The following is a 12,895-nucleotide window of genomic DNA, read 5'->3' as shown; positions in this document are numbered from 1 at the left end:
CACTCTTTAATCAAGGGGAAAAAGGGGTTAGCGTTACTAATACAACAACAGAGCTGCTTCCCAAGACTGCACAGAGTCAAGACGCCCTGGTCACTAGCCCCTGGGAGTGCCAAGGACTCAGGATGGACTCTCCCACACTTTTTCTTATGACATTATGTTATAATTTGATACTTGTATTTGCTTTTAGGGCACTTCTGCAAGTCCTTTCCCAGAATCCAGACATATTTCGAGTCCATACTTGGAACCCCAACACCATTCGACTGCATACATGGAACGCAAACACCATGCAGGTCCATACCCAGAAGCAAAACACCACACAGGCCAATACCTGGAGCCACCACGTGGCCCAAGCCCATACGTCGAGCCCAAACGTGGCCCAAGTCCATACGTCGAGCCCAAACGTGGCCCAAGCCCATACGTCGAGCCCAAACGTGGCCCAAGCCCATACGTCGAGCCCAAACGTGGCCCAAGCCCATACGTCGAGCCCAAACGTGGCCCAAGCCCATTTGCTGAACCCAAACGTGGCCCAAGTCCATTCCTGGAGCCCAACCGCAGTGCAGGCCCATACATGGATCCCAAACGCGGCCCAAGTCCATTCCTGGAGCATACACACAGTACCAATCCATTCCTGGATCCCACACTTGGCACAAATCCATTCCTGGAAACCAAACGTGGTGCTTGCGCATTCCCAGAAACCCAACGTGGTGCCAGTGCACTCCCAGATCCGAAACGTGGTACAAGCATGTTCCTGGATCTTCAACATGGTGCCGGTCATTTTCCAGATCCCAAACGTGGTGCAAGTCGGTACCCAGAACCTCAACGTGGTGCCAGTCTGTATCCGGAACATGGTGCAAATCCATACCTGGAATCCAAACATGGTGCCAGTCCCTACCGAGAAATCACTCATCGTGGGACAAGTCCCTTCCCAGAAATCAAACGAGGTGCAAGTCCCTTCTTGGAATCCAAACCTGGTGCAAGTCCATACATAGAATCCAAACGCGGTGCCAGTCCATACCTGGAATCGAAACGCGGTGCCAGTCCATACCTAGAATCCAAACGCGGTGCCAGTCCATACCTGGAATCCAAACATGGTGCAAATCCATACCTGGAATCCAAACGCGGTGCCAGTCCATTCCCAGATCCCAAACGTGGTGCAAGTCCGTACCTGGAATCCAAGCATGGCCCAGGTTATTGCCTGGAATCCAAACATGGTCGGCACTTCTCAAGTGAGTCTACTTATTCTTATTCTTCTGCTGAAGAGGCTCGACAGGAAGCCACAGGAAGTAGGGATTCATCCAGCCACAGAAAACTTCATGGTGAAAGGCGATCCTGGCAAGACCTCATCGAGACACCATTAACAAGTTCGGGGCTCCATTTTCTCCAGACCGGTCCTATTGAAGATGATTACATATTCGGCCTAACTCTACTATCACCAGAAAAGCGACGACAAGCAACCCTGCCAGCCCAGAAATACATCAATGACCAAGAAGGGCCTTTCCCATTGATTCCCTACCAGCAGGATCATGGGTCACACGCAAGGCCCCACAAGCAGCGCAGTCAGAGTCTGCCTAGGAACAGAGATGTCAGGAGCAAAGGTCACATGAAAGCATCTGAATTAACAGAGATAGAAGAAGATCAGTTTCTCTTTAAGAAACCAAATAGTTTCGATGACGAAGGTAAGATTTATGAATTGTAAAAGAAATCATGATTTTTCAGAAAATGAATTTTTGTCAACCAATTTACTTTCTGACACCAGTTGAGGATCTAGCAATGTCTTTATTAGAAGGAGGAAGTTCCTCTATTTTTCTTAAACCCAGCTTTCTTCAAGAACTTGTTCCTTAATCATCCGTGCCCTTAAAGCACCTTGGATGCTTTAAGCATGCTTTAATCCATGCTTTAAGCAAAACATGGATAAGTAAAGATGAGTGTTCCTGTAAAGGGCATTGTCAAGAGTATATGTGTTTGAGTTCCGTAGCCGAGCTCATTTTATATCCTAATGTATCCTTGCCATGGAAACAGAAGAAAATGCAATTTATATTTTGTAGGGCTTTGCTGAGCCTAACTTTAGGATTTCACTGAGCCTGGGAAAGTAAAGGTTAAATCTTGTCTTTCCTACTTACTAGCTAGCTAAATAACCTTAGCCAAGACACAGCCTCCCTGGGCTTCAGCTCTGTCATCTACAAAATGAGGGGCGGGTAATGGACTAGATTTTTCTAAGTTCCCTTCTGCCTCTAAATCCTATGTTCCTATATATATTTCAAAAAAATCTCTTATTTCATTGGTTTGTTTATTCCTTCCACCAGTGCTAATCACCACCTTTGGAATATCTGATTTGAAAGCCATCTAATCCAACTCAGACCTGAACAAAAATGTCCTCTACACCACACCCAACAATTGTTCATACAGTTTTTGCTCAAAGTTCTCTTCCAGCTCTAAGCCTATGGTCCTCTGACCATAGCTATGTTTAGCTCAAAGAAGAGAAAATTTAGGGGAAACATGATAGTAGTCTTTTAGTTTCCAAAGGGCAACCTTGTGGAATATTTACTTCTTTATATGGCTGAACAAAAAAGATGGGCAAGAAGAAATGAGTAGAAGTCATATAGACAAAAATTTAGGCTCCACATAAAGAAAGACTTCCCAATAATTAGAGCTATCCTAAAGAAGAATGAACTGTATAAGCAGAAGTAGATTTCTTACTGGTAGAAGTCTTAAAGCAACAGTTGGATGATCTTTTGTCACACATGATGTTGAAGTCCTTGAGGTCCCTTCCTAACTGAGATGCTGTGCTAACTATAGTCTTCCTTGGATCTAGTAGGCCTGTCAAAAAGGAATTAGCCTAGTTCTGGAGGAAGGAAGTCATACAGGCATCTTTTGAATACCTGTTTCCATTGTGAAGATGTTCTTTAGGCCTTTTGTTTCATAATATAAACTAGAATTTTTCCAGGAATCAAAGTCAAGCCTGATTCATTTTAATTCAAAAAGCATTTCTGAGGCACCAGTTACTCTGTAGTATTCCTTGATAATAACATCATTTCTTTTTCTGCCTCCTTAGACCTTCACACAGCTGTTCTCCACCAAACTGTCCCACTCTGGTTCCTGAGTTCATCTTCTTAATGTGGAGTGCTATTGTGCTCTGACACATTTTTGTGGACTCTACTCCTTTTGAATGAGGAATCCTTTCAGAGTCATGTTTCAATCATGCACCCCATTCCATGAAATTTCAGAAATATCTATGATATTAAATTGATTTTCTTGCATTTATCTGGTTTTTCATTCCTACTCTCTACAGTTATATAGAGACATCCTTTAGTTGATTTTGCTTCCTATCAGTTTGAAGAGAATGCCAATTTAGAACTAGAAAGTACTTTAGCCATTATTTAGTTCAACCACTTCATTTTACATATGAAAGAACTAATGTCCAGATAAAATGATTTGCCCAGGCATATACTGGTAGCAAGTGACAGACCCAGGATTCAAGTCAGAGAGTTCATTTGAATTTAGCCATTGAAACTAAGATGTTATTTTTGTCATCTTCATTGTTCATTTCTCAAATATCTTCATGCCTTAATAATTTCATGATATCCTTTGATCAAAAAAAAATCCTCACCCCAATAAGGCATCCTTTTGCTGATGGGGTATCTCTCAACTTAAGCTGTTCCTCACACAATAGAAATAGTCTGTTGACAGGCCTACATGTGACCTTTTGCAGATTAACAAGATCTACCAGTGTTTGAACTTTGCTGAACTAGCCTTTGAGAAACCAGAATGATCTTCATGACTCCAAATTAATTCTTTAATGGAGAATTAACCTCTGTACCATAAACATAAACTGGAAATCGGTCATTTCCAAGAGGGCTGTTTTTCCCTCTACCAATTTAAACAGATGTGATCTGAAACTAGTTAATGATCACTTTAAAATTATTCAGTCCTAAAAGGACAGAAGCTGTCAAAATTGCTGAGAATCATCTATTCCCATTGGGAATCTTTTTTGTTAGCTACCTGGATGAAGTATTTGCCATACTTCAGTTTTTCTATCAGTAAGATGGGAGTTTTCTCACTGATATCTTCTAACCTAAAATGATAGTTTACAGCAAAGACTTCTTAACATGGAGTCTTTAAAACTGAATGGGAAAGAAAAACATTTAAAATTACATCTTTATTTCAATAGAATTGGTTTCTTTTATAAGTCTATGCATTTTATCGGATGCATTTAAAACATGATTCTGAGTAAAGGTCTTATATAAATTACAACAGACTGCCAGAAGAGTCCATGAAGCAAAAAAGGTTATGAACCTCTAGTTTAAAAGATGCCTAGGATGATAAACCTGAGCTTCCTGGTGAGAAGAAAGTTGATTTTCTATCTTCACCAAAACATTGACACTTTGGTAGGTTGAAAAAAACCCCAAATAATTGATATCTCAAGAGGTACAAATTCTTTATATTTTTTCCTGTTCAATGATAGGATTTATATTTATATCAAATATGTTGTATACTAAATATATATTTGATCATAGAATATCAGAACTAGAAAGGACCTTTAAGATAATCTAGTCCAATTGCCCTATTCTTACAGAAGAATCTAAGGCTCAGAAAGGTCAAGCATTTTTTTGTTTTCTCTTGTTTCAGTTATTAAAAGACACATGTTGCCATTAGGGGATGCAAAACTATTAGTAACAATTTTGGTTTCCAGTTCTGCCTAGAAGTCAGTTCCATGGCATCATGGCCTTAAGAGCCTCTATGTTACCTAAAGGCAAGCCTGTTAACCACTCGTAGAGAATTACTGCTATTCAGAATCTGGTCCAATCCTTCCCTGATGTGTGCAAGTGGAAAGACCATATTTAGTCATGTTGTGGTTTGCTTGTGTTCCTAGGGAAATTTGATGCTTCTGGAAGTTCATGATCAACAAACCTTGGAGGCTGACATCATTTCTGTAACCACAGAAATAGTCTGGACTTCAAAGCTTACAGTACTGCCCAACAATGGAACTAAACCCACCTTTAAAAACAACCATTTTTCAGTCATTTGCTCTCTGTGCTTATAAAACCTTTAGTGTGTTAGCTGAGAATATCACCGATGAAGTAAATATCACCCTTTTGACGCATAGTAGAAAATAGCCGGATCAATTCCTAACGTAGCCATCGACGCAAACATTTTTTCGCTACAACTTCGTATTTCTTCAATTTATTGACTGTGAATGGAAAATTTTTCTTATCCTAACACCAGGCCCCAGCATTATACACTGCAGTCTTTAAAACTTCTGAAATGCAAGTATTCTTGAATTAAATATTGTCTTTGATTTTTATATCGTCAATGTGTTTTTGGCCAGTCCCTGTCACTGGGAGGATGACTATATTCTTTCTTTATGTCATCCCTTAATCCCTCAGACTGGCATTGTGTTTCAATTTCGACAATATATGTGTTGCTGAAATTCTTATCTATCGGGGTCCTTAATTTTCCAAACCAAAATTTTTTCTGCATGGAGGTAAAAAGAACTTGTGAACTGTATTTCAGAAAATGCAAAGAAAAAAAAGCGATAGTTCTGATGGGTTACAAGAACTGTACAGGTCTTTGGAAAAAATCAGTTTGTCAGCCTTTGGAAAACATCGTCCTTCTACTAAGCAAGAATTCAGGAGGTCTTTTGTTAAGAGGTGCAATGATCCATTTATCAATCAAAAACTTCATCACATCCGAGCGCTCAAGAGTACTTTAAAAGTAAGTCATCTTCTCTTTTTATTCATAGCTTAAAAATGTAGGACTATAGTCTCTAAAATCTCACAATTTACAAATCATACACGGCAGAAATCAAGGTAAATATCACAAAGAAATTTAGTATTAAAGATGGCACAAAGAGTTTACAAACAGGAGTTAGTTAATAAGGCTTCTAGAGTTAAAAAAAAAAACAACCAATCATCACAATTGTGATTAATTGATCTTATTGGCATTGTCACCTGGTGATAGGATAGAAATAACTTGCAAGGTATTTACTTTTTCTAGTACAACCCCATGTTGGCCAGTGAGTGAAAGAGATTGAGGTGAGAAGGCGTAAGGGAAAGATAACATTTTGTTCCTTCCTGGTTTTCTATCTTTTTGGTGGAGGTATCTGTAACATCCACATTTCCTAGTGCTGATATCTTATGTCTTCCTGACGTTGGACAGGCAAAAGAAAGAGATCTGATACTTATTGATAGTCTTCTGGATGATCCCAACTTTATAGCAGAAAGCTCCAGAAAGTGGAAGGAAAGGAATCATGAGTTTTTCATGGACATTTGTGTGTACAGTGCTACTCTGATACCTCCAGTTGTGGTCTTTGAACCTATATACTCACAATCGAACCCATCCTACACTTCCAAGGCACATGTTTAACAAAACTGATTACTAAGTGCCATTCAAAATCCATTATAACAAACACTAAGATATGTAAGTAGTGTGCCTGACAGTAGTGTAAATAAGTTGACTGACTAAGAGACTAGCTTCACAAGAAGCCTAAATCATTACATGGCCAAATAGTATTATTCTTTTGGAAATCAATTTCACTTGATTTTCTCAACCAACAAATTAGCTCTGCGTAAAAAAAGATGCAGAGCAGAAGCATACATTTATTGAAATACTTTACTCAAATATGTTCATATCAACAATGACTCCTTCCCTAAATCTTTTACACTTAGCTAAGTGTTAGTTACACAAACATATAGAAAACTCCCACTTATCAATGCACATTTTGATCCTGACTATAGATTAAATACATTTGCCAAGAGTGGTTTCTGTACCTTTGTTGTTTTTGATTGACTGATTGATTATGAGCTATGGCAGGGAAACTTGCAGAGAGGAGAGAGCAGGTGCCCAACCTAGCAGACCAAAAGAACTCTAATGATTAGGGATCCTTTGAGGTCTGTTGAATTTTAGGGCCAGCCCCAATTCTTTTCTTAGAAAAACTTGATGCAGAGGTAAGATCCTATTCTAATATGGGAGCATGGTATATAGAAATATGAATACATTTATAGTATTACATTTTAAAAATATTAATGCTTCTCCTAAGAAGAGAACTTACTCAGAGAAGTAGATAAAGATGTAAGACAGCATATAGTATTGCACATTAACAAGGAGGTAGATAGACATTAATGAAAAAATGATTAGTGCTTAACCAGGTTAATGAGCCATATTCTTTCTTTCCAGATCCCTAAGGGGAGGTCTGAAGGGGATGAATATAAAACCTTTGCCATGAATTATAAGTGAGAAAATAAATTCTTCTATCTCAGAGTTCACATCAACCCCACCATCCCCAAGTTATGGAATCAGTCTGAATAATGGTTTTTAAAAAATATTTTATTTATGATAGTTTTGTATTTAGCTTCAAGATCATATCACAATCTGGTCCAAAGAATTTGAAAAGTTGTGACATTTTTACTTTGTAGCCCAGGTTTGAAAGATCAGAAAAATCCTCTTGACCAAGAAATATTATGTTGATATTTGCTGACATCTTTAAAAAAGACTACAAACGGATATTTTATTTCACTCAAATGTTAATAGAACATAGTTAAAGAAAAACAAATGTATTTCTTGAGAATACTAATGGTACAGTAGCAGAACTGACAAATCACATAACTATAACTATCTTTTCAATTAATTGATAGCGTTATTTTTGTTGTGATAAATATTTCTCAAAACATTTAGTGGGATCACTACATTTATGAAATAAAATAAATGGATAAGATCAATGTGAACTATTCATATCCTTAATACCATTACATTCTGAACTTTATTACCTTTTGATATTTATTTCTTTAAATCCCATCACTGATATATGCATTAATATGTATATAGTGCTCATTTGGAATCTTTGCCTATTTAGCCATTATCCTCTAAAGCCAACTTGGTTTTGGCTGGAAAACAAATAAGATCTTCTATAAATCAAAATAGCTGTTTGGGGATATTTTTGGGACCTTTAGCAACACTCTTCTAAATCAGTCTTAGAAGTGACAAGCCAAAAGACAGCGAAGAGATAGGGTAGAGAGTACAGTGCCTTGTTCATCTGGAGGGCAAGCCACTTTATCTTACCTGAGTGTCTCAGACTAGTATCAGAGGAATAGGCATGCAGAGAAAATGGAAATTCAATGGTAGCTTTTCAAATAAAACTATTATTATTCTAAGGTTATATTTTATATCTTTATTGTAGTTAAAAACTGTACTTTTAATATATTAATTTAATATATGCAAAGATGCCTTAAATTAATTGAACATACACATATATACATAAACATATATAATTGAACATAATTGAAATTAATTAATATGTAAATGAGAGCCTTACACACAAGATATGTTTATACCTAAATGTTTCAAAAACTATGTAATGAATATATTATGATGTAAAAGAATGAAGTAGTCATACAAAAATCCACACTAAAAAAATAAGTACTATTAATTTTTGCATTGCTGACTCTAGTTTTCCCTTTATATTTAAGAATTTTAAAATTAAAAACTTTAAATACTTGCCAAGTAGTGAAGACTATCCAAAAAATTGCCCTGTACCTAAATGGCATGAAAAGTGAAAGCTCTTCCTTTTCTCATTTCATATGTATTGAAGCCCATGATATAGTCCATTCTCTAGACTGAGGATGTAAAAGGATCAATAAATCTTAAATGTTGATGATGACAAGAGACAGGAAGTTTCCTTGCAGGTGTCCAAGCATATTCATTAGCTTGAGAAGAAAGAGACCCTATTGGTTTGTAGAGACAAAGATACACACATTCTTTGCAGGATAGATCCAGGAAAATGGCAATTTTTGATGGAAGTTCTACCTAGGTTCCTAACAATTGGGCACTTGGCGGGGGTTTGTTGGAGCTTAGGGAAAGGAAATGGAAACTTACTGCTATCTCCACTAAAAACTGAAAACCTTATGGAAAAATAGCAAATTAAGATAGAATTATTTTGTCAGCTGCCCCAAAGGACAATGATGAAATTTCAAGTGCCAAATACTATACTGTAAAAATTGTATGCCTTGCCTAATTTTGATTTCTCTTCTATCTTCTCATAAAGATTAAACTTTTAAGCAGTCACCATAGGAATCTCAAGGTTCTCCCCCTACTTTTTAAGTTTTATAAGACATTTTCATTGAAAATTTTATATGTAATCCTGATTCTCTAAGAAAATTAATAGTCACATGCTACCAATTTCTTAGTCTGGACCTCTTTTAACAATTATTTCATGATTTAATTCAGCCAGTATTTCTAGTCTAATACTATATTGGAATAAAAAAGTATTTTAAAAGAATATGAACATTTACTGGCATCCAAAGCAAAAGCTGATATTACAATAATCCATATTTGAAATTTTAATGACTGATATTATTGATTTATTAACTAATTCACAAGGCAAATATGTCAGTAATAAAGATATTGACAATATATCACCATTTCTAAGAAACTTTTATAGCCATTGTTAATATAGGCCTAGGTAAGAATGAATTAACCTGAATTTGTGGATTTTTCAGATTAAGGATGACAATGAATGGTTTGTATTTATTTATAAGAATATTATTGAATATTATGCAATTTGTGTTGATGCTGGTACCTATGCAGCTCCAAAAGGAAATTCATAGTATGTGAGCAGGAAGAACCAGTAAGGAACTGTTATTGATTTGGAAATGCCCATGAATTTAACTAATTTTGTTGCAGACTTTCCTTACAAATTTCATCTTTTTAATTTACCTAGTCACATCTAAGGTTAAACCGGCTGTGTGTGTGTGTGTGTGTGTGTGTGTGTGTGTGTGAGAGAGAGAGAGAGAGAGAGAGAGAGAGAGAGATAACTGTATTCAGTATGTTTCGAATAACTAACATCTCCATGTTTTGATTCTTCTGTTTCATTTATCACCAGTGACTAGAAAATAAATCTTTCTTAATTAAATTCTAATTTTATCCACAGCTCCAAGGAACTCAGAGAAAGTTGGTATGATGCATAGGCTTAGCATTCATTAAGGATTTTATTCTTTAGTAAGAAGCCCAGGCATTTCAACCAATTTAAAAAAAGAAAGAATAAAAGATGCACTGGTATTAAGAAATATTTGACATTAGTGCAGTATTTGAAAGAGAGGTCCTGTTTCCATTAGCTGCTGGGTCTGTCTAGCTTATCAAATAAGTGACATGCTCAAATCGAGAGCCTGCTTAGCAATAAGGCTTCTGTGTGTGAAAATGTATGACACCTGTGCATTATGGCTCCCACTTTATATACATAAAGTGTGATGTGAGCCACAGTAATGTTGTTTATTCAGGGGTTAGAAACCACACTTGAGAATGGATCTCAACCTTTAGGGTCAATTCAATCTTAGAAAGCTCCAAGAGTGCATTGTGGGATATCTGCTCATTTAAAAGCACTAGCAAAGAAGGTCTTTATGGCCTCTTAACAAATGAACACCATTATCACTATTTCTGTAGCAATGCAAACCACACTTCTCTCTCATCAGGACTGTTTCTAACCAGAGGTAAATCTGCTATTATGACTTCATGCTGTTACTACTATTATTCTTCTTACCACTACCGTTCTGAAAGAGGCACCTAGGATCATGGAGACTTCATGATTTGTAGACATTTTTGTTTAAGGATTTTATATATATATGTAATATGTATATGCACAAATACATACACATCAGGGGTTCTTTATGCATAGTGGACCCCTTTATCAAGATGGGGAAACCTATGGACCCAGGCTCAAAATCATATTTTTAAATGAATAAAATGAAATACGCACAATTACAAAAGAAACCAATCGTATTGAAATAGTTTTGAAAATACGGTTCAAAAAACCCAAACAAACACGTTCACAGAGCCCGGGTGAAGAACCCCTGATGTACATATACATATATAGTAGAATTGATTTTTGTATAATATCATTTTGACTCATTGACTGTTTTTCCTTTGAGCCATTGTCCATTTTAACTGCACAGTGTGTGGCTTTTGAAGTAGTTTTATTAACAAAAACTTCGCGGGGAAAAAGAGCAACAGAGTTTGAATTCTCAGTTTTCAAACTTACTTTGTCTGTTTTCACACTACAGATATTTCAAACCGATCTCCTTTCATTATCTCATCAGCTATGAATGAAAAAAGAAGACAGCAAATCATCTGATTTTGCTAACTGAGAGACTTGGCTTGTATTATCTTTTCAACATGGCTAATACAACATTTCATAAAGTTTCGGGTTTCTTTAACCAACTGAAATTTTACCTTTGTAGCTAGGATGTATACATTTTTAATTCTTCTCTCGATCCATTCCATCAGTCCAGCCTTTCCTTCCACCAGTACAAATTGTAACCCATCCACACCTTCTCTTCCTGTGGCATTCTAGTCCTCTCATAAACCTTTCATCCTGGATCTCTTCACCTCCTGCGAAGCCCTCCTGTAGTGCTTCTGACATTTATTTCACTGGCATAAACTTTCCATCTGTTATCCCCCGTTCACTACATGATCCGTTTCCATCCTCTTTGATCCCTACACTTCCTTGATGATGTCTTTATACATTCCATCAAGTTTCCATCTCTCTATGATCTCAAGGTATATTTCTTCTTCTCAACGCACCATCACAGTTCCATACTTCAGACAGTAAAGAAACAGAGTCCTAGAAGGTGTAGATGCTACAGAGATAGGAAAATGTTATCGCTTTGGTTTTAGGAAAAAGTACATTTCAACCCCTGGATAAAACTTTAAAGTATTCTTGATTTTGTATTTGTACTGTATTGACAGTTATTCACTAAGATTATATTATAGGCTTTAAATGTTGGGGACTTTCCCTTTTTGCTCTTCAAGTGAGTTCTGTGTTGTAACTGGCTGTATTGTTTTCTATCACAGATTAAAGTGTTAACTTTCGTGTGTGATCAAATTTCGTGACTTGGTATCGTCACTGTGTGTTTCGCTCATTGGGCAGAGACCTCTTGGCCCGCTGCTCACCACCCAGTAGTTGCGCCGCCGCCGCTGCCGCCGCCGCCGCCGCCGCCGCCGCCGTAACATCCACCAAAAAAACGCATTTGGTTCTTCCCCTCCCCGAAACAAAGTGTCCCCCAAACGGCACGCGGGTGCTGTCGAAGGCAACATTTATCCTTCCTGTCGCTTGTTCATTGTAAACTTCAATTGTAATCGCTTTACGCAAAATCAAAAACCAATGCGCTTGCATGGTGGGGCTTCGGAACCTCCCGGAACCCCTTTGGGGAGGGACTGTCAATCCGAAGTTGCCCGTCGGAGTTGTTCCTTCAGACAGCACACCTCTGCTCTGGGGTTTGTTGGTTGGGTTGGTTTGGAGTACTTTGAAAGTTCGGAAAGCGAGGTGGGCAGGGCAACCGTTTTGCGGATGAAGAAACCAAAGCTGACAAGGTAAGCAATTTGGCCCTAGTGACACAACTAATATGGATCAGGAATGGGATCTGGACGCCGTTCTCCGGGTCCGCTAAATCGGGCCCAGTGTTCTTAAGAAGAGGGACTAGATCTAGGTCCCTCTCCCTTTGACTTTTCCCCCAAGTTAGAGAGAACGGCTTCATTGCCTTGCTTTGCTTTATTGACTTGGCTAGTCTGCCTAACAAGGAGCCTACCCTCAGGCATAATTGTGAAGAAGGCAACAGACCTTCCCTAACATCTCTAACGTGCCTCGCCTGCTCCCTCTTTCCTCCCAGTCCTGCGAACTCCCACTGGCTACCCCAGCCCAGCCCGGAATGCTAAGCCACCGGCCAAAGGCCGGCTGCCGGACTTAGCGGGGAGAAGGCAAGGCTCCAAAAGAGTAAAGGAGCCTGACCTTTTGGCCAAATCCCTTTACACTGAGATGTTAGGGCCTTAAGGAGTTAAGGACCTGCTCAGGAGCATTGGTAGAGAAGAGCCACTAGGAGCAAAGTCTCCTAGACGTCTCCAGATCCCACCC

General features: G+C 38.1%; 1 protein-coding gene across 11 annotated transcripts in view; it reads left to right on the top strand.

Moving 5' to 3' along the window:
* Positions 1 to 11,869, top strand: part of LOC103106019 (connector enhancer of kinase suppressor of ras 2-like) — a 526,863-nt gene extending 514,994 nt beyond the window's left edge. For all 11 annotated transcript variants that reach the window (XM_056808958.1, XM_056808954.1, XM_056808963.1 and 8 more), the window contains 3 exons: positions 188 to 1,676; positions 4,871 to 5,712; positions 11,049 to 11,869. In XM_056808958.1, the coding sequence (XP_056664936.1) occupies positions 188 to 1,676; positions 4,871 to 4,899 (1,518 nt within the window). In that variant the 3' untranslated portion in view covers positions 4,900 to 5,712; positions 11,049 to 11,869. The remainder of the gene's footprint in view (positions 1 to 187; positions 1,677 to 4,870; positions 5,713 to 11,048) is intronic.
* Positions 11,870 to 12,895: the final 1,026 nt, after the last annotated feature.

Source organism: Monodelphis domestica, chromosome X (genome assembly GCF_027887165.1).
Source record: "Monodelphis domestica isolate mMonDom1 chromosome X, mMonDom1.pri, whole genome shotgun sequence".
Taxonomy (NCBI): domain Eukaryota; kingdom Metazoa; phylum Chordata; class Mammalia; order Didelphimorphia; family Didelphidae; genus Monodelphis; species Monodelphis domestica.
The sequence above is the reverse complement of the archived record's forward strand: the minus strand, read 5'-3'. Positions and strand labels throughout refer to the sequence as shown.